Genomic DNA, 22,943 nt, shown 5'->3' with positions numbered 1-22,943 from the left:
GAGAGAGAGAGAGAGAGAAAGAACACACTCACACACACACCATGAGCAAGGGAGGGACAGAGGGAGAGAGACAGAGAGAATCTCCAGCAGACTGTGCATTGAGTACAGAGCTGGATGTGGGGCTCCCAACTCACAACCTCAAGATCATGACCTGAGCCAAAAATCGAGTCTGACTCTTAAGCAACTGAGCTACCTAGGTACTCTGAGATAATGGTACTATGTCAGAACCCCATCTCTTATTTTTGTATAGTTTGGTACCATTCCGTGACACAGTTTCCTTCTCTACCTTAAATTCTCTGCCCTTCTACTAGTTGTCATACCAGGACTTTTGATCTCAAGGTGATGATAACTATGGGCAACATATGGGGTTGGTTCTGACCACAGTTGCTGAGCTTGAAACAGCTAATGCTCTTGTTTCGCTGGTTTACACACTGCTTAGAGAAAGTGGCCTTCCTCCGACCTTTCCAGTATGCCCCTCTAGTTCTTTCCTCATTATTAAACATTTTTTGAAATCCTGGCTGGGAAACCAGGGAGGCTTTTAATTGTAATACCATTGGGGTGATAAAGGAGAACATGGGGGAAGGTGGTGGGTGAATGGGAAATGGGAAGTCATGGCTGTGCCATGAAATTACTGTGCAACCCTGGACAAGTCACTTAGATTTCTGATCCTCACTGTGCTCATTTGTAAATTGGGGGTGACACCTTTCTTACCCAACAGAGAAGGTTGTTGGGCAGAGTTCATGAAATACTGGCTTTGGAAAGGAATACGATGATGCAGCCCTAAGTGTTTGTCAGCTGGTTTCCTCTCATCCTCCTGCCTGGGCTTCTTCACCAGGAAGTGAGACCATAACAGAAGGGCTGCTTGCACTTTTCATAATCTTACAGACTCTAATATAAGAAGCAGAGGCATTACCTCATTGTGGCCAAGGTACCTGTTTTCTAACAGCAGTTACTTAAAACTAGTTCCACTTCTCCTCCCATTGGCTTTCAATCCCTCATCACATCTTCTCACTCCGCACCCCCCCTCCTCAGGCACAAAGCCTCATTCCCAGGGGCCCAGCTCAGGGCACTTTCTTCCCAAGCCCTAACATTCCAAAGTAAGCACCTGCAATTTATGATCTCTTCTCCCTTCCTGCACAAAACACATAGCACACAATACATATGTTTCAGGAGGGGAATTGTGGTGGACTGACAACAGAGCATTATGCTAAGAATCAAATAACTGGGCTCTGTTCTGGCCAGTGTACCTCACTAACCCTTTACTCTTGGGGAAATCACTTCCTCTTCGGATTCCCATCTGCAGAGTGATGGGGGGAGGGCTGTTAGTACTCTGTGGTAGAAAAGTGCTGGCCCAGGAATCTGCAGATCGGGTTTCTTATTCCAGTATTGCTGTTTGCTAACTTCTTCTATGGCTTGAGGGAAATGATTTCCCCCCTTACTGGGCCACACTCCCCCATATGCAAAACAAAAAGGTTGAATTAGGTGATTCATTAAGGTCTATACCAGCCTGGAAATTGGCTGCTTCTATGAAATGGGTTTCATTAGACAAACATGAATTGGAATGTCTAGTCTGTGCCAGACACTGTTTAGTGGTGTTCATGAAAGGGCTCATAGATGGGCATGGTCCCCAAGACCCCGACTACAACTGCTGCTTGCTCCTGACAAGGTCCCAAATTTGTGGTATGGTGGCCAATAACTTCAATCCCCTTACCTTGGGTCTCCCACAGCTGAGCTCCTCTCCCATCACCTGTAGCTTTAAGCAAGGGTGATGAATCCTGGCAAAGTTTCTGAAATATACCCCACCATCTGCCTGCTGGAGACATTCACAGTGCTGTCATCAAGCTGCAGTGTGGTCTCTGCCCTAATTGAGGCCAGAAAGCAATGGCAGATTAATGGAGTTGGGAGGGAAATGGTTGGTTTTCGACTGAGGGGTCTGTGAAAGCCATTTGTGAGCTGGACTGAGGAGATTAGATCTGAAAAGACTCTGAGTGTCTTGAATCTGAGATTACTTGTTCCAGAAAGCACCCTGAGAGGTCCTTACAGCTATATATGTATGTTCCTGCTGCCAGGCAGGGGTACGCGATCCATTTCAGAGAGAGGAGAAGCTTTTCAGACTATGCTGAGCAAAGGAAGAGGCAGGTTTTCTTAGTAGCTCATCTAGAGTTAAACAACCCTCACTGGTTGGAAACTTGCCTCCCCATATTGTTTTTGGGAAAAAGTGACTGAACAATGCTTACTCCATGATAAGCATGAGGTATGAGACAGGCACCCCTTGTTTAATTTTACACATTTCATCCCTGTGAACAGCTCATACTGATACACTACTGGACATCCTACATAGGTCAGATGGGCATATCCTATAACTCCATCGTGAGCTCTCCTTCCCTCTTCTCCCTTGTAGGAGGGGCAGCCCTGTGAGTTGTCTTCCTTCTTCCTTCACTCTCTGAATACAACTTGATTCCTGACCCTCTTGAGATATCAACTCCTTCCAGGCAGCTGAGCCCGGACCAGCAAGACCATTCCACTAGCAGCTGAGGATTCTCTGGGAGGCTTTGGTTTCCTTCCAGCTTCCCCCTTGCCACTTGTTTCATGCTAGATGTCAAGAGTTGAAAGCTGTCTGATTAGACTGCATTTGAGTTGGCAGAAAAGTCACTAATTCAGTTCTATGGTTCTTCTATTTGTTGTAGCCTAGAGACCCTAGAACTCTGAATCAGGTGGGAGGAAGGGAAGATGGGAAAAATGCTGGAAAACAGAATCCCAGAAGGACCTAACTGGGCCTCGAGAGAATAATCTTATCCAAAGGGAAGAGCCAAGTGGTACATAAATGAGCCCTAGGACTGGCCAGCCAGATGAAAAATAGGCCAATGGAGCCTACATGCTAACTTTTTGCATTTGGTGCCATGACCCAACTCATCTCCCCATCCCTGCAGAGAAACCTGAGACCATGAGGAGCAGCCTGACACTGGTGGGAACCCTCTGGGCCTTCCTGTCCCTTGTTACTGCTGTGGCCAGTTCTACCAGTTACTTCCTGCCTTATTGGCTCTTTGGATCCCAGCTGGGGAAGCCAGTGTCATTCAGCACATTCCGGAGGTGCAACTACCCTGTGCGGGGAGAGGGGCACAGTCTGATCATGGTGGAAGAGTGTGGGCGCTATGCCAGCTTCAGTGCCATCCCAAGCCTGGCCTGGCAGATGTGCACGGTGGTGACAGGTGCCGGCTGTGCTCTGCTGCTCCTCGTGGCACTGGCTGCTGTCCTGGGCTGCTGCATGGAGGAGCTCATCTCCAGAATGATGGGACGTTGCATGGGAGCAGCACAGTTCGTGGGAGGTAAGACTGTGTTGCTGGGATTGGGTAGGTCGTGGGGCTTGGTGGTGAGGGTGGGGGTGGGAAGTGCCTTATGGAGAAATCCACTCTCAGCCCCTCCCCTTTACCCAACCCAAAGGCTATGAATGGGCACTCCTTTGAAACACCCAGCCTAGGATGCCCCAAAGTGCCATCTACATCAACGCTTTATTTGCAACAAAATTGGCTAGCAGCAGGGTTGCTTTCTGTTGTTTTAGCCCTCTGTTTTCATCACCTGCTGCCTTAACAGTGCCCATTTAAGGATACTATCCAGGTCTGCTTTCCAGAGGCAGCAAGGTATACTCTAAATACACTTGATCACTAAGTGCCTCAATCACTAGCAGTTATCTCAGAGGACAGTGATCTGATAAACATATATACACAAGTGCTAATTACTAACAAGTTTGATGTATAGTCCTTACCAAAGAAATACAGCTTTACTAGTGAAATGCTAGGTACCAAACAAACTGTAGGTGACTGCTTACTTGACCTGTACCTAAGGCCAGACCTGTATGGTAGCCATTGACAGTCTATCCCAATTTCTTTTTTTTTTAAGATTTTAATTTTTTAAAATTTATTCACGAGAGACACACAGAGAAAGGCAGAGACATAGGCAGAGGGAGAAGCAGGCTTCTTGCAGGGAGCCTGAGGCAGAACTCGATCCCAGGACCCTGGGATCAAGACCTGAGCCGAAGGCAGATGCTCAACTGCTGAGCTACCCAGGTGTCCTATCCCAATTTCTTAGGGCCCTGACACACCCTCTTTATTTTTCCCTCATTCAGTCTCCATCTAAATTCCATGCGAAGACCTGAGATGTTGGTGGTGCATAGTTGGGCTAGGAAAGGGCCAAATGCAAAAATGGCAGACTGCAGGAAGGCAACAACGGCAGCTTAATTTGAACTTCATGAGAAGAAAAAGTTTAGACAGACAGGCAAATCTGCATGTGAATATGTGAATTTTATTTTATACCTGGATGAGGCACTGGGAAGAAGTGCTGGTAGAACCTGTTGCTGATGTGTGGTTGTTGCCCTTGAAGTTTTAGAATCATTACTCAATTCATTATCATTGTCATCTTCATTAATGGCACAGTGCAGGAGCCAGGAAACCTGGAGCCACTTCTGGCTCTTGCCCTAAGTTGCCCTGTGGCCATGGGCAAATGACAATGACCTCTCTTGTTTTCCTCTCCCTTCCATCCTTGAATTTGTTCATTGGCAAGATAGTGCAGATCCCAATTTTCTTTCTTCTCTCTAATGACTGTATTCGGGTGGCCATAGAGTCAGGTGATAGTGGTCAACAAAGACAGTGGTTCTCAGCAGGGGCTGATTCCTGCCCCACCCCAGACATTTGGTAATCTCTTTGAGTCATTTTTGGTTATCACAACTTGGGAAGTGTGCAATTGGCATCCAGTGGATAAAGGTAAAGGAACAAGAACAAGACAGCTTCCCACTTCCAATGACAAATAAGTAACCAGCACAAAATACCAATGGTGCCAAGGCTGAGAAACCCAGAACTAAGATATCATAGCTTGCTGACCCACTTATAAAAAAGCACCAGATTCTTTTGGTTAGACCGTTAAGGTGGTATTTCCTGGTTTCCTCTTTTCTCAGACTTACTGTACAAGTTTTAAATATGAATGAACATTCTAATCTCCCTTATATCTGCATTTTTCCACTCTTTAGCTATTAATGTTTTCCTGGCCAAATTGGAACATCATTAGATTAGTTTCTATATTCCCCCTTGAAAACCGTAATACAGAACCAGTTAACTAAGGCTGATCTAAGCCAATGACTTTGTCTCCCTTTGGGGGCTCTATTACAAATGAATATCACAAATGAACCTTTAATGGGCTCACTTTTCACCTGCGTTCTTGGGCATGCTATAGATAGCTCAGCACTTTTATGGACACATCATTTTAGGAAATGACACTTAGCTGACAGAAGAAAGGGGTGGACTTTGCAACTCATATTTATAGTCTCAGGGCCCAGTTAAGTGCCTGGCACAGAGGAGGTGTTCAGTAACTGTAATAGGATGAATGCACAGCTAAGGCAATGCCTAGCATATGTTGGGATAAGTTGGACATGTGAGAGCTGGGTTCAGTCACACCTTTCCTTTTTTTCCAGGCTTCCATTCAGGAGGGTTAGCATCCTGAGTCCTTTTCTCTTCTGATTTGAGAGTGACAACTTAGCTTCACCTGGATTTCTAAGAGTTGCCAGCAGGGAGTTAGGAGGGGCTAATTGGTGGGAATCAGAAGGCCAATAGCAATAGCTTCCATCAGACTCCAACCATTAAGCGTGGCTCCTGTTCCCAGCTTACTTAGGCTTGACTGAGACTTTTACAAAACCCTTGTGGTTATCCATATGACACATTTTAGTTAAGCCCACTTCCCAGGTTGAAAAACTCAAAAGAAATTCTTGAGGAGATATATGGGTAGGTCATGGAGCTTTAGACACGCATAGATTGAATGGGGAAGAACATTGGCTGAGTGGCAGGTGTCATATGGAGGAAGTCGAAACATCAGTACCATTTTCATCTCATATGATTCCCCATAATAGAATGATTCTCCATTGACCCTTGCTCATAAAACCATGGTCACAATATTTATTCTTAGATGAGGTAAAGTTCAATAATAAATTGCCACTTGACAGTGGTCATGGAAGGAGTCTTCAAGACCCAAGGCAAGATTTATCCCTGGACACGTGAATGATATTGGACAGGTTGCTAAATTTCCACAGCTTCCCATCCATAACTCCAGCCAAATAAGGATCATTCCTACCTCCTTTTTAGAAACTTGTGCCTCTCATGGTTACATCAGATGCGAAGACTACTTGGATGTATCATATTTTCTAGGAGCCTGTTGGCAAATGACCATTACCCAAGGGTCTTCAGAGACCTTGGATCTGACCTCTTAGAGATATGCTTTGCCAGTGTCAGGAAGCCAAACCTGAACAGCATGTTTAGCACAGTGGATGAAAGACACAAGAGAAAGAGCTGTAGGGGTTAAGTTAAAGCTTATTATTCAGCTGAGGGGAATTGATTTTGTTGCTCTGGGCCTGGCGGCTTCTCGGCAGCTAGTGCATTAACTGAAATACATCAGGGGGTGGAGCCAATTTGTTTTAGGTCTGGTTTATCTCTGCCAGACCCCAAACCACTGAAGAGATGGAGTATACATTAAGAACTACCCCCTCCCCCGCCTGACTCTTGTTCCCCAGTTTGGCAGCTGCCCACAAAGATGAACGGTGGGAAGTGGGAGAGACAGGAAGAAATAAAGAGCTGCTGGCCTGAGTCAGACTTAGCAAGGTGACCTGATGGGGCCCTTGGGTCCCATTTGCTCCACCTGCAGCTGATCCAGCTGGACAAGCCTAGGGTCCAGAGAGCCTTCCACTGGGACCTTCATGCCCTGCTCCAACCGGTGAAGGAAACATCTGGCCAGGAGATTATTTCAACCCTGGGGATCCAGAGATTTCCAACCAGCTGGCCCCCAGTCCCTGAGAACAAGGTCATTATTCACATTCCCCTGTGTATACATATGCAAGATGCTTGTGAATTGTTCTCTACTTCAGTGAGAGCTAAACAAAGAAGAAAGAGTTGAGAAGTAAATATAAGGAACTTGGCAGGAAAAAGTGTAAGATCTTGGATCGGATTACTAGAGGGAGGCCAAGAATCTTTCTAGAGCAGGGAATGCATCAGGATCACCTGGAGTGCTTTAAAAATGTGAACTCCCCATCTCTCCCATCCTCTTTCCCATTCTGATATACATAGCAACAGGTGGAAGTCTGGTGTTTTGAAAAATCTCCCCAATGACTCTGATGTGTATGCTGTGTTCCCTTTCCCCAACTCAAGTGAGAACCACCACCCTGGACATTCTTTATTATTAAGGAGCTATAATTCAACATACTCAGACAGGCACCAGTGTTTGTTTTTTCTTTTCTTTCCACGTAAGGTCCTAATGCCACATGCTTCAAGCTCAATGAAAATTGCCATTGGAGACAGATCACTGAGAACTTGAATCAAGAAAAGGGGGCTGTTTTTCTAAAAACCATTATCTTCTCTGGAAACCATGCATTTCTTGGAAAATCCTTCAAAGTTTCACTGGCATAATTTAATTTATTCTTCCATGCTGAACAAGGATAAAAGTGGCTTTCTGTTTGGGAAAATAGTATTTAAAGAAGTTAACCAACTAGCAAATACTTAGGTAGCAAATTGGGGCAGAGCAGAGAATATGGGTCAGGGTTCCTGACTCTCAGCCCTGGGCTTTATGCACTGCTACTACTGATTTTTCCTTTTCACCTTGAAGATGAAATGCTATCACAATGTTTTTCAGAGTGGTCCGTGAACCGCTTGTAAAAGAATTACCTGGGGTGCTTGTTAGTGCCATTCTAAGCCTACTGAGTCAGAACTGAGGCCTTCCACTCTGTATTTTACACAGCCTCTCAACAGATTTATTTTTTACAATACAGTATAAAATAGTTCAGATGTATGCACCACTCAGCTTAAGAAATAGAATATTACCGATACAGTTATAGTCTCCTTCATATCCTGATCATAGTCCCTTGTTCCTACAGCAAAGGTAACTACTGTCTTTGATTTGTTTTTTATTATTCTCCATTATGATTCCAGTACATGCTAAAATTTGAGAACCTCTGCTCAGTTTCACTAATACTGTTGCTTTTTTCTAGAATTCCCTCTTCTTCCATATCTGTCTGTAAACATCTGCCTGTTTCTCAAAGTCTGTGTCAAATGCAGTCTCTGTGTGAAGCCTCCCCTGATTTACTTTAAATCTCTCTCACAGAAGTAAATTGTTGTATAACGAGAGAGAATATGGGGTCAAATGAATGGGATAGTTGAGTGAGGAGCTCCCTGGGAAGGGAAAGCTGAGATTATAGCTGGAGGGAGGACTTATAAGTTTTCTACTGAGTTTGAGTTGAAGCTGCTATAAGAGCAATAAATTAAGCAAATTAATAACAAAGTAACAAATCAATAATATAGTAAATTCATAACATTAATTATTAATTAACAAATTAACGACAATTACTAGGCTTAATACTAAGTCTAGTATTAAACTAACACTAGATTTCTGCTCAGGTAGTAAATTCAATCTACCTAATATCCATATTTGGACAGATATTTGGGGATGAAATGGAGAGTGTAACAAAATGGTTGCACACTCAGTATTTGTACTTGTGAATGGCTGGGCGTGGGGAGAGAAGGTGTTTTGTAACACCCCGGGAGGGGGCTTTCTCTTCCCAGAGACAAAGATTTGGCCTATGCCTCATGGAAAATGTGGAGTTAGGAGGAGGTTATGCAACTGTTAGGATATGAGGAAGTAGTAATTCTGGCATCAGTGGAAGCTTGGGTGTATCTGGAAAGTAGCTACAAGGAGGGTTCTAAGTTCTGTCCCAGAAGGTAAGTCTGAGAGTATGTATGGGCATCAAGGTTGCCTGTCACAAGGGCTGCAACTGAGTAAAGTGTTGAACTACAGGCCTCTGCTTGGTCAGAGAAGTAAATTCAAACCATAGTAACCTGTTTGTGGAGGACATTTGGTACATTTTGAGATGGAATTCTTGTGGAAAGAACAATTGAGGAAGGGAAACAAGATGGCAGCTCCAAAAAAGCTCTAAAGAGCTTTTTCTTCCCCTTTCTAGAGGCAGGTGAGAATAAGAAAGTACCCAGCTGAACCAAGGGACATGTGTGGTTGGAGGGGTAATAAAACCAGGAGTTAGCAATAGCACATAGAGAAGTGGAAGCCAGGGCTACAGCTCATATGTGTCAGGGCTGGGATTTAAACTAGTTTTCCCTGCCATCAGAGCTGCTCTTCTTCATATTTTTAGTGGTGTCTTTCTTAAGTATTGGTACCAGGACCAGATACATCAGCATCACTAGGATGCTTTTGAAATGACTATTCCTAGGTTACAGTTACTGAATCAAATATCTGTGACTGAGGCCCAAGAATCTACACTTTTAATAAGCCCCACTCTTCCAGAAGGTGGCAAGGCTTGGCACTGGCAAATGATTTCAGCATTTCTATTTGAAGCTCATCTTCAAAATCCCAAATTGATGAGAACTGTTGGAAACAAATATAACAGGATAAATTGCCCTGTGACTTCATTTTTAAACTATGTGTCCCAGGACACAACTCTCTCTAGCTATGAGCAAACATGATGGAATCAGCTGTCAGTTACAAACATCTCCAGGAAGCATGTGTACAACCTACTGCACTCATCTGTCTAAAAGGCAGGAGGGAGAATAGGGGATGGGAGGAGTAGGAGGGCCAGTTGGGTAGAGCATGGGGCCACATGCACTGGGGCAAAACACATGCCTGGCCAAGATCTCTAGTCTCTGGCTTGGTGCCTGCAAAAAATTACAAGATAACAACTCCAACCAGGCAGCTTTCTAATCCAGCCCTGTTGAGCATTTGACTTTTCAGCTGTGTTTTTTTGTTTTTTGTTTTTTGTTTTTTGTTTTTTTTAATGAGGACAAAGAGGTGAGGAAGAAATTAGCATGGAGAATATAAGTGGAAAGTGAGAGAGGAGTCATAAGGAGAGGCTTCTGTTTAAGAATAATATGTTTTTGTCGAGCACTTTCTATAAATTAGGCACTTTATAAGTATTGTTTCTTGAAACAGCCCAATAGGATGGAGTACTATTATACTCATCTTAAAAGCAAGATAACCAAAGCACAGAGAGATTAAGTGACTTGCTTAAAGTCACACATACTCTAGATGGCAGAGTTGGAATTTGAACTTAGATCTTGACTGATTGCAGAGCTCATTCTTTTTTTTCATCTTATTAAAATACAATTGACATATAACACCGTGTAAGTTTAAGATGTACAACGTGATGATTGGATACACATACATATTGTGAAGCAATGTTTTAAAAGATTTTGTTTATTTATTCATGAGAGATACAGAGACAGAGGCAGAGACATAGGCAGAGGGAGAAGCAGGCTCCCTAAGGGGAGCCGGATGAAGAACTCGATCCGAGGACCCTGACCTGGGGATCACAACCTGAGCCAAAGGCAGACACTCAACCACTAAGCCACCCAGGTGCCCCCATGTTGTGAAATGATTACCACAATAAGGTTAGATAACACATCCACCACCTCACCTCTTTACATTTTGTGTGAGTGGTGAGAACATTTAAAATTTACCTTTTTAATAACTTTCAAATATATAATACAGTATTATTTTTTAAGCCACTGTGTTGTGCTGTCTCTATGGATCTAATGCCCTTAAGATTCCTAGTGCTTGCTAGAGATATTTTTGTCAAAAGGTGATCATTTCTGGACACCTGTCTCCAGAACGGCAGAGCTTCTAAGGGTTGATGAGCTCTCTGATTAGTGAGAAACAGTGTTGCCAGTAACTGGCTATGTGGCCACAGGTAAGTTGCTTTCTCTTTCTGAGTCTCAATATCCACATCCGTATGGGGACGGATAGGAGTAGGTAATTTCCAGAGGCCTTTCCCTCTCTAAGATTCTATAGCTGTAGCAGGTGTCTAGGATGTTCTCTCATCCCTGCTATGAAGATCCCTTCAGAAGACTTCCCCCTTGGGTAGCATGGGCAAAGGAAGCTGTCAGGTACCCAGAGCATACTCTGAAACAGATGCATTTATTGGGCGCTTATTATGTACCAGGTACCGAAGGTACACATACTTTAGCGAGTTCCCTCAGACCACAATCAGTTGTGAAGCATATATATCACAGGATATTTTAATCACAGGAGTAAACACAGGGTGCTATGGGAACAGAGAGAAGGAATATGTAACTTAGCCTGGGGGCAGGATCGTGAGGAAGGCTTCCCGGAGGAGGTAATTCCTGCTCCTCAACATGGTCAGGTCTGAGGAACAAGAGGGGACTGAGAAAAGTAGAATGTTCCCCTGCCATGTTGAGACAGACACTAGGTCAGCACTAATTAATACCTGCTTGCGAAATCAGAGTTCATGCTTATTCTCAGGGATCTGAACATGGAGGGTGGAAAGCAGAACTGCTGCTCTTTTATGAACTTATGTTCTTTTCTTCCCGATTTGTGGGGAAAAGCTCACTTTTTAGTAACTTCCCTCAAAGGATATATACTAGAAGCAGGAAAAGGCTTAGATTTCATTTCCAATTTTGTCCTTAATCCATTGTGCATACTCTGGGCTCCATATTCTGGCTCACCTTCTCATCTTGTAGGACTTCAGTTTATCTGTGATACAAACAAACAAAACAAAGGAAGACCTAAACAAATGGGAGTGTTGTTCCATTGCCATTGGATAAATTTCAGAGCCTAGATAAGTCTTTGAGTGACCGATTTCATTTCCTTCAAGACTCTGAGACAGTTAAGAATGCCTTCTAATTTTAAGCATTCCACTAAAGAGAATTTTTAGCCTTAATTGGTCATTCTTTTAGTTTCTAAACCCACTCTCACTGTCAGAAAGTTACTGCTGTTTTCCTACTTAAACCTTTCTTGCTATTTCTTAAGGCCTTCATCTTTTTCTCTGGACTCATTGAATATTGAGAAAAGCCAGTTGCCTTGTTGTGGACAAGCTTAGAGTACTTTGTGATCTTCTTAGAAAGATTCATGTTAAGGCAAATGGGGCTTATTAGCTTCTCAGAGTGTATATGGAGTTTTCCTTGGTGGGGAAAGAGAGGTGAAGGTGGGGTGTCCAACAGTCTCTAGAGTAGCCTGGCCTTTCACTGTCTGGCTGAGCCTAGAGCTCTAGAACCTATAAATATGCCATTCATTCATCATGGATCAAACACCTGACCTGTGGAGGTTCTGTGTTATGTGCTAGTTTCTGCATTTATATTCGTGGCACATGACTTCCCATAACCTTTGGTGTGGTACCTGAGTATAGTGTCCTTGTTATTAGGCTCTATTTGTTGCAAGTAGCAGAGACTCACTTGAGCTCTCTCACTGAAAGGGAGTTTATTCTAACACAAGGAAAATGGAACTGGAAAGACATTGGGAAGGACTGGATTTTCTCTAGCTCTTTCAGGGGAAATATGGAGTTTTTTGTTTTATTTTGTTTTGTTTTGTTTTGTTTTGCCATGATGTGTCTGCTTCATGCCACTGGATCCTCTTCCTCCAGCAATCAGTTCGCTCAGCTTCCTCAGAATTGATGTCTATTCATAACTTTGTATTGAACCTGGATTCAGCTTGACACAGACTTGATTCTACATCTTGGTGTTTTTTCCTCCTAACTTCTGTTCTATCTGCTAACTAGCTCAGCATCTCTGTTTCCTGATTAAAATTTCCAGAAGAAAGAATCTGGCCCAGTTCATCTCTTCATGCCAGGTTATGATGTCACCCATCACTGGAAAACCAATGAATTTGGTTGCTTTTGTGTCAGATGTCAATGCTTAATCTAACCCACTGTCACCAAAGGCACGGGGCAAAGAGGGGCTGGTGTCATAGGCTATAAAAGGTAAACCTAGGCAGTAAGCAAGAGCTTAGAATGAGGCCATTGCCCTTAGAAGGCAGTGTCAGCAAGCAGACCCAGATTGGTACCTCTGGTTGGAAGAGTAAGGTTATTACTGAGATCCCACAGCTTCTCTGGAGTGACCAAATAACCTAAACAAAATAGACGTGAAGACAAGGGGGCATGGTGGAAGGTATTGGAAGCCAAATAATGGAGAAATGCTTAGCATAAAGCTGGAATCATTTCTCAGAATAAGAAAGTGTTTCTGGAAGAGGGATTGCAGTGCCCTCCTCACCAGGAGAAGCCTACCCAACATGTATGCCTCCTAAAGATCTCAGTCTGGCAGCTGAGTCCAAGTGATAGAATTCATAACCGACCTTCAACTAGTAGAGACCTATCTGACTAATCTTAGAAAAGGCTGAATTTTAGGAAAGAGTAGCAGTCTCTACCTTGCTCTTCTTTGAAAACCAGACCAAGATAGAAGAGGAGTCTGAATGGGGAGGCCAACCTAGCTTTATAAGTCATTGTCAAAAACCTTTGGGTTGTAAAAAGCACACTGGCCTGTCTCAATTCCTAATATTGCCTTTTCTTTATGAATTTTTCCCTCTCCTATCACCTGCAACTTACCACCTATGGCATGGCAAAAAAAAAAAAAATCCTGGGGAGTTTGTAGTGTCATAGACATTTAGGGTTATAGGGGAAACATAAACCCTGAAAGGAAGAGGCAGAAGTTGAGCCACGTTAATCCAGAGAGAAATTTTGGGTGACAGAAGACCTGTTATATATTTTTTCTACCTGTGTGTATGCTTTTCTTTCCAGGGCTGCTGATAAGCTCAGGCTGTGCATTATACCCCTTAGGATGGAATAGCCCAGAGATAATGCAAACATGTGGGAACGTCTCCAATCAATTTCGATTAGGTAAGGTGACCTGGGCAGGATGGCAGTGATGGTTCAATGGGAATCTGGTTTTCAAAGTGCTATACCTCTTGGAGGGGACTCTGCTTGCTGGTGGTGCTTGTCTGAGTCTGTCATTTTGTTAGCTTGTGGGAAGTGGTGGCTTGGCCAGATTCATTTGGCCTTGCTAACTCACAAAGGACTTAAACTCCTCTTTTTAAATTATGTCTCTCCACATCTTTTATGCACTTTTACACAGAGTCCTGTAACCAGTTTTGGGAAACCCTACCTACAGGGGGATTTCAAATGCTTAGAGATTGATGATCTGGCATTCTCTGAAAAACTCCTAGTTGCTATTACTATTTCTTTCGGAGGCACTCTTTTCCAACTATAAGGCAACAGTATCTCTTCTCACTCTCCACCAACAAGAGGTTATTTGGTTTCCGCCAAGCATTCCGAACCTAGACTAAATATGGGAAATTGTTACTGGCATTGTTACGGTATTACTGTTATGGTAATGGCAAGAACTGTTAAATATTAGTATGGGTGACAGAAGTAGCTCTGGAATCTTCTGTGGTTGCCAATCCTCTCTGAGAATGGCTTAAGTTCACTAACGTGAATTAGGAATAGATCAGTCTCCAACAGAAAGACTTCAAAATATTTTCCCAACCTACCAAGATGGAAGGGAGTAGAAGGGGAAATGTCTAGGTTTCCTTGAGTATTCTCCATTGTAGGAGAGGATTTTGGAATAGTGAGGCCACCTATTACCTACAGCTTATGCTCCTATACTTCCCTTTCTCTCTGTTACCTCAGAGCGGTTTTTGAGTCTCACTTGGCTCGATTTTGGAGAAAGGAGTTGTTCACTATAAAAATATAACATGAGGGAAGGGCTATTATAGAAGATGTGACAAACGTGGACCTGAGACTGTCCAGTGTTACTGGCTCAGGCCAAAGCTGACTAGCACTTTCTGCCATAGGTGAAAGGAGTAAATGTTTGGGGGCAGGTTCTGAAGAAAAAGGTAGCATGCCACTGGTCCAATCAGCTGGGATGGAGAAAACTGATGATTCAGCACATTTCTCCTACTTGGTTGTTAGACACGATTCTCCTTTTTTATAATAACAGCTTTATTGATATAAAATTTACATACCATAAAATCTGCCCTTTAAAGTGCACAATTAGTAGTTTTCAATACATTCACAAAGTTGTGCAATCATCCTCATTGTGCAATTCCAGAATATTTCTATAGCCCCCAAAAGAAACCCCTTACCCATAAGCAGTCACTCTCCATTCTCCCCTGCATCCGGACCCCAGCAACCACTGTCAATATAGATTTGCCTATTCTAGAAATTTCACGTAAATGGAACCACATAATATGTGGTTTTTATGTCTACTTCTGTTACTTAGCATATTGTTTTTAAAGTTGATCTATTTGCAGCATGGGTCAGTACTCTTGCTTTTCACGGCTAAATAATATTCCATTGTATGGCTATAACACATTTTATTGATCTATTCATCAGTTGATGGATACTTGGGTTTTTCCACCTTCAGGCTATTATGAATAATACTTCTATGAACATTTGTGTACACATTTTTGTATGGACATATATTTTCATTTCTCTTGGGTATATTTCTAGGAGCAGGGCTACTAGGTCAAGTGTGAGTCTATGTTTAAGCCTTTGAGGAACTTTCAGGCTGTTTTCCAAAGTGGCTGCATCATTTTAGATTTCCACCAGCAGTGTGTAAGGGTTCCCATTCCCCAACATCCCCGCCAATACTTATTTTTCATTTGTAAAAATTATACCCATCCTAGTGAGTATGAAGTGGTATTCAAAGTGATTTTATTTTTTAAAAGATTGTATTTATTTATTCATGAGAGACACACAGAGAGAGGCAGAGACATAGGCAGAGGGAGAAGCAGCTCTCTGCGGGGAGCCCGATGCGAGATTTGATCCCAGGACCCCAAGATCATGACCTGAGCCAAAGGCAGATGCTCAACCACTGAGCCACCCAGATGCCCCTCAATGTGATTTCAATTTGCATTTCTCTGATAACCAATGATGTTGAGCTTCTTCTCATTTACTTTTTGAACATATCCTTCCTATATCTTCCTTAGAGAAATATTTATTCAAATTCTTTATCTATTTTTAGCTGGGTTATTTGCCCTTTATTGTTATTGTTGAGTTTTAGGGTTCTTTATGTATTCTGGACACTAAATCCTTTTCAGATAGGTGATTTGCAAGTATTTCTTCCCATTCTGTGGGTCATTTTTTACTTTCTGATGATATGCTTTGAAGTACAAAGTTATTTCATTTTGATGAAATCCAATTTGTCTATTTTCCTTTTGTTTCTTGTGGTGTCATATCTAAAAATATATTGCCAAACCCAAGGTTATGAAGACTATTTTGGCTATTCTGGATATCTTGCATTTCCATGTAAATTTTAGGTTCAACTTGTCCATTTCTGAATGAAAGCCAGCTGGGATTTTGATAGAGTTTGCATTGAATCTGTATATGTTTGGAAAGTATTGCTACTTTCACAATATTAAGTTTTCTAATCCAAGAACACAAGATGGCATTCCACTGAGTTAGACCATCTTTTTTTTTTCAGTTAGATCATCTTTAATTTCTTTCAATGATATTTTATAATTTTTAGTATATAAGTCTCACACTACTTTAATGAAATATATTCCTAAGTATCATTATTTTTAAGATTTATATATTTACTGGGACATCTGGGTGGCTCAATGGTTGAGTGTCTGCCATCAGCTCAGGGTGTGATCCCAGAGTCCTGGGATTGAGTCCCACATCCAGCTCCCTGCATGGAGCCTGCTTCTCCCTCTGCCTATGTCTCTGCCTCTCTCTCTGTGTCTCTCATGAATAAATAAATAAAATCTTTTAAAAAAGATTTATATATTTACTTGAGAGAGAGAAAGAGAGAAAGTAGGGGAGGGGTAGAGGGAGAAAAACTTTAAGCAGACTCCCCACTAAGCATGGAGCCCAATGTAAGGCTCAGTCTCACAACCCATGAGATCATGACCTGAGCCAAAACCAAGAGTCAGATGCTTAACTGACTCAGCCACCCAGGTCCCTGTATAATTTTTAATAATATTATAAATGAAATTGGCTTCTTAATTTTGTATTTGAATTTTTCATTGTTAATATATAGAAATACAAGTGATTTTTCTATATTGACCTTGTATTCCTTAAGCTTCTTTTTAAATGGGGTTAAATTTGCCAACATATAGCATAACACCCAGTGCTCATCCCATCAAGTGTCCCCCTCAGTGCCTATCATCCAGTCACGCCCAACCCCTGCCCACCTCCCTTTCCACCACCCTTATTCGTTTCCCAGAGTTAGGAGTCTCTCATGTTCTGTCTCCCTTTCTGATATTTCCCACTCACTTTTTCTCCTTTCCCCTTTATTCCCTGTCACTATTTTTTATATTCCCCAAATGAATGAGACCATATAATGTTTGTCCTTCTCCGATTGACTTATTTCACTCAGCATAATGCCCTCCAGTTCCATCCACGTCGAAGCAAATGGTGGGCATTTGTCGTTTCTAATGGCTGAGTAATATTCCATTGTATACATAAACTACATCTTCTTTATCCATTCATCTTTCGATGGACACCGAGGCTCCTTCCACAGTTTGGCTATTGTGGACATTGCTGCTAGAAACATCGGGGTGCAGGTGTCCCGGCGTTTCACTGCATCTGTCTCTTTAGGGTAAATCCCCAGCAGTGCAATTGCTGGGTCATAGGGCAGGTATATTTTTAACTCTTTGAGGAACATCCTACATTTTTCCAGGGTGGCTGCACCAGTTCACATTCCCACCAATAGTGCAGGAGGGTTCCCCTTTCTCCACATCCTCTCCAACATTTGTGGTTTCCTGCCTTGTTAATTTTCCCCATTCTCACTGGTGTGAGGTGGTATCTCAAGTGGTTTTGATTTGTATTTCCCTGATGGCAAGTGATGCGGAGCATTTTCTCATGTGCTTGCTGGCCATGTCTATATCTTCCTCTGTGAGATTTCTGTTCATGTCTTTTGCCTATTTCATGATTGGATTGTTTCCTTACTGTTGAGTTTAATAAGTTCTTTATAGATCTTGGATACTAGTCCTTTATCTGACACGCTATTTGCAAATATCTTCTCCCATTCTGTAGGTTGTCTTTTAGTATTGTTGACTGTTCCTTTTGCTGTGCAAAAGCTTCTTATCTTGATGAAGTCCCAATAGTTCATTTTTGCTTTTGTTTCCCATGCCTTCATGGATGTATCTTGCGAGAAGTTACTGTGGCCAAGTTCAAAAAGGGTGTTGTCTGTGATCTCCTCTAGGATTTTGATGGAATCTTGTCTCACATTTAGATCTTTCATCCATTTTGAGTTTATCTTTGTGTATGGTGAGAGAGAGTGGTCTAGTTTCATTCTTCTGCATGTGGATGTCCAATTTTCCCAGCACCATTTATTAAAGAGACTGTCCTTTTTCCAATGGATAGTCTTTCCTCCTTTGTCGAATATTAGTTGACCATAAAGTTGAGGGTCCACTTCTGGAATCTCTATTTTCTTCCATTGATCTATGTGTCTGTTTTTGTACCAGTACCACACTGTCTTGATGACCACAGCTTTGTAGTACAACTTGAAATCTGGCATTGTGATGCCCCCAGCTATGGTTTTCTTTTTTAATATTCCCCTGGCTATGTGGGGTCTTTTCTGATTCCACACAAATCGTAAAATAATTTGTTCCAACTCTCTGAAGAAAGTCCATGGTATTTTGATAGGGATTGCATTAAATGGGTAAATTGCCCTAGGTAGCATTGACATTTTCACAACATAAACTCTTCCAATCCATGAGCATGGAATATTTTTCCATCTCTGTGTCTTACTCAATTTCTTTCAGAAGTTTTCTGTAGTTTTTAGAGTATAGATCCTTTACTTCTTTGCTTAGGTTTATTCCTACGTATTTCATGCTTTTGGGTGCAATTGTCAATGGGATTGACTCCTTAATTTCTCTTTCTTCAGTCTCATTGTTAGTGTATAGAAATGTCAATGATTTTTGAACATTGATTTTGTATCCTGCCACTGCTAAATTGCTGTATGAGTTCTAGCAATCTTGGGGTGGAGTCTTTTGGGTTTTCTATGTACAGTATCATGTCATTGGTGAAGAGGGAGAGTTTGACTTCTGCTTTGCCAATTTGAATGCCTTTTGTTTCTTTTTGTTGCCTGATTGCTGAGGATCGGACTTCTAGTACTATGTTGAATAGCAGCGGTGAGAGTGGACATCCCTGTCTTGTTCCTGATCTTAGGGGAAAGGCACCCAGTGTTTCCCCATTGAGAATGATATTTTCTGTGGGCTTTTCGTAGATGGCTTTGAAGATGCTGAGGAAGTTCCCTCTATCCCTACACTCAGGAGTTTTGATCAGGAATGGATGCTGTATTTTGTCAAATGCTTTCTCTGCATCTAATGAGAGGATCATATGGTTCTTGTATTTTCTCTTGTTGATATGATCAATGACATTGATTGTTTTACGAGTGTTGAACCAGCCTTGCATCCCTGGGTAAATCCCACTTAGTCATGGTGAATAATCTTCTTAATGTATTGCTGGATCCTATTGGCTAGTATCCTGTTGAGAATTTTTGCATCTGTGTTCATTAGGCATATTGGTCTATAATTTTCCTTTTTGGTGGGGTCTTTGTCTGGTTTTGGAATTAAGGTGATGCTGGCCTCATAGAACGAGTTTGGAAGTATTCCATCTCTTTCTATCTTTCTGAACAGCTTTAGTAGAATAGGTATGGTTTCTTCTTTAGACGTTTGATAGAATTCCCCTGGGAAGCCACCTGGCCCTGGACTTTTGTGTTTTGGGAGTTTTTTGATGACTGCTTCAATTTCTTCCCTGGTTATTGGCCTGTTCAGGTTTTCTATTTCTTCCTGTTCCAGTTTTGGTATTTTGTGGTTTTCCAGAAATGCGTCCATTTCTTCTAGATTGCCTAATTTATTGGCATATAGCTGCTAATAATATGTTTTTAAAATCGTTTGTAATTCCTTGGTGTTGGTGGTGATCTCTTCTTTCTCAATTCATGATTTTATTAATTTGAGTCTTTTCTCTTTTGTTTTTGATAAGGCTGGCTAATGGTTTATCTATCTTATTAATTCTTTCAAAGAACCAACTCCTGGTTTTGTTAATCTGTTCCACAGTTCTTCTGGTCTCTATTTCATTGAGCTGTTTTCGAATCTTTATTAACTCTCTTCTTCTGCTGGGTGTAGAATCTATTTGCTGTTCTATCTACAGCTCCTTTAGGTGCAAGGTTAGCTTTTGTACTTGAGCTCTTTCCAGTTTTTGGATGGATGCTTGTATTGCGATGTATTTCCCCCTCAGGACTGCTTTTGCTGTATCCCAAAGATTTTGAACGGTTGTATCTTCATTCTCATTAGTTTCCATGAATCTTTTTAGTTCTTCTCTTAATTGCTGGTTGATCCTTTCATCTTTTAGCAGGATGGTCCTTAACCTCCACGTGTTTGAAATCCTTCCAAGCTTCTTCTTGTGATTTAGTTCTAATTTCAAAGCATTATGGTCTGAAAATACACAGGGGATGATCCCAATTTTTTGGTATTGGTTAAGACCTGGTTTGTGACCCAGTATGTGGTCTATTTTGGAGAAAGTTCCATGTGCACTTGAGAAGAATGTGTATTCAGTTGCGTTTGGATGTAAAGTTCTGTAAATGTCTGTGAAATCCATCTGGTCCAGTGTATCATTTAAAGCTCTTGTTTCTTTGGACGTGTTGTGCTTAGAAGACCTGTTGATTGTAGAAAGTGCTACATTCAAGTCACCAAGTATAAGTGTATTGTTATCTAAGTATGCCTTAACTTTGGTTATTAATTGATTGATATACTTGGCAGCTCCCACATTAGGGGCATAAATATTGATGATTGTTAGGTCCTTTTGTTGGATAGATCCTTTAAGCATGATATAGTGTCCCTTTTCATCTCTTCCTAAAGCCTTCAGGATAAACTTTAGTTTATCTGATATAAGGATGGCTACCCTGCTTTCTTTTGAGGACCATTTGTATGGTACATGGTTCTCCAACCTTTTATTTTCAGGCTGTAGGTGTCCTTCTGTCTAAAATGAGTCTCTTGTAGACAGCGATAGCTGGGTCTTGCTTTTTTATGCAGTCTGACACCCTGCGCCTTTGATGGGGTCATTCAGCCCATTCACGTTCAGAGTTACTATTGAAAGATATGAGTTTAGTGTCATCATGATACCTCTTCAGTCCCTGTTTTTTGTGGATTGTTCCCTTGGACTTCCTCTTTCTATTACAGAGTCCCCTTTAATATTTCTTGGAGAACTGGTTTGGTGGTCACATATTGTTTCAGTTTCTGCCTATCTTGGAAGCTCTTTATCTCTCCTTCTATTCTGAATGAAAGCCTTGCTGGAAAAAGTATTCTTGGTTGCATGTTTTTCTCATTTAGGACCCTGAATATATCCTGCCAGCCCTTTCTGGCCTGCCAGGTCTCTGTGGAGAGGTCTGCTGTTACCCTAATACTTCTCCCCATAAAAGTTAGGTATTTCTTGTGTCTTGATGCTTTAAGGATCTTCTCTTTATCTTTGGAATTTGCAAATTTCACTATTAAATGTGAGGTGTTGAGCGGTTTTTATTGATTTTAGGGGGGGAACCTCTCTATTTCCTGGATATGAATGCCTGTTTCCCTCCCCAAATTAGGGATGTTCTCAGCTATGATTTATTCAAATACATATTCTGGACCTCTGTCCCTTTCGGCACCCTTGGAAACACCAATTAAATGTAGATTTTTCTTTCTGAGGCTATCATTTATTTCTCTTAACCTATCCTCATGATCTTTTAATTGCTTTTCTCTTTTTTCCTCAGTTTCCCTCCTTGCTATCAACTTGTCTTCTACGTCACTCACTCATTCTTCTACCTCTTAACTCTCGTCGTTAGGACTTCTAGTTTGGATTGCATCTCATTCAATTGATTTTTAATTTCTGCCTGACTGCATCTAAATTCTGCAGTCATGAAGTCTCTTGAGTCCTTTATGCTTTTTTCTAGAGCCACCAGTAGCTGTATAATAGTGCTTCTGAATTGGCTTTCTGACATTGAATTGTAATCCAACTTCTGTAACTCTGTGGGAGAGAGGGCTGTTTCTGATTCTTTCTTTTGAGGTGAGGTTTTCCTTCTAGTCATTTTGCTCAGTGCAGAGTGTCCAAAAACAAGTTGTACTGGGAAAAGGAGAAAAAGAGAGAAGAGAAAAAAGAAAAGAAAAAAAAAAAGAAGAAAAAAAAACGGGGGAAGCAAACAGAAAACAAAAAGCAAGGGGGAGTATCCTCTGATTCTATATACTGTAAATCCCTCGACTTCCCCTGGAACTTTCCAGTGCTGCAGGGTCAATAACTTGCTTTTCCCCTGTCCGTCTAGCTGGTCTTCTGGGGGTGGGGCCTGCTGTGGTGATTCTCAGGTGTGAGCACCTAGGGGAGCTGCTCAGCCCCCTGCCTGGTGCCCGGCTCAGTGGGAGTTGTTTATCCTGTTTATCCTGTTAGGCCACTGTGAGGCTCAGTGGGGGTTGTTTATCCTGTGAGGCCCCAGGAGGAACAACAACAGTGGTGGCTCTCCAGCCCTGGCGTCAGCTCCCGCAGTAACTACCACAGCTCCCAGTCCACAGGGGCCTGGATGCTCTGGGGGCGGGAGCGCCGATCTGCACAGTTCAGGAGCTGCCCAGCGGCAGGAGCGTCCTCGCTGTCCTGTACCCTCCCGGCCTCTGCCTGTCCCGGGGGAGGCCGGATCCTGGGCTGTGTCCCGTCGCCCTGTGCTCCGGGGCCTGCGCTGTTGGATTCGCGCTCCCGCCGCGCAGCCCCCTCCACACGGAGCCTCTTCCTCTGCCCGAGCCCCTCCGAGCTGCTCCCGGGGCCGCGCAGCCCCCTCTGCGGAGCCGCCGCCCGAGCCCCTCCGAACTGCTCCCGTCCCCGCAGCCCCCTCCGCGGAGCCGCCGCCCGAGCCCCTCCTGGCTGCTCCGGTCCCACCGGGTCCCGCCGTGCGTGCTGCAGCCCTTGGGGAGCTCGGCGCACTCTCCTGGGCGCGCAGTTGCTCTGTTACTGTCCCAGGGAGCCCGAGGGCATCCCCGCCCCTCCTGGATCCTGTTCCAGCACCCTGCGAGCCCCTTTCCACCCGGGAAGGTTGGTGCAGCTCCTGCTTCTCCGGGACGGGGCTCTCCTGTCCTGGGGACACTCGCCCCGGCCTCAGCCCGGCTCCTCGCGGGGCTCCTCCCCCTTGGAGGCCTTTGTTTCTTTATTTCTTTTTCCCCGT

General features: G+C 42.8%; 1 protein-coding gene across 3 annotated transcripts in view; it reads left to right on the top strand.

The window, feature by feature from the left end:
* The window catches only part of LHFPL1 (LHFPL tetraspan subfamily member 1), a 54,534-nt gene that overhangs the window by 5,675 nt on the left and 25,916 nt on the right, over positions 1-22,943 (top strand). For 2 of the 3 annotated variants that reach the window (XM_035711680.2, XM_035711679.2), the window contains exons 1-2: positions 2,726-3,326; positions 13,559-13,657. In XM_035711680.2, the coding sequence (XP_035567573.1) occupies positions 2,876-3,326; positions 13,559-13,657 (550 nt within the window). In that variant the 5' untranslated portion in view covers positions 2,726-2,875. Of the gene's footprint in view, positions 1-2,725; positions 3,327-13,558; positions 13,658-22,943 lie in introns of those variants that run through there. The other variant, XM_025431395.3, reaches the window with a different exon arrangement.

Source organism: Canis lupus, chromosome X, assembly GCF_003254725.2.
Source record: "Canis lupus dingo isolate Sandy chromosome X, ASM325472v2, whole genome shotgun sequence".
NCBI lineage: Eukaryota > Metazoa > Chordata > Mammalia > Carnivora > Canidae > Canis > Canis lupus.
This window is presented reverse-complemented; position numbering and strand designations above follow the sequence as displayed.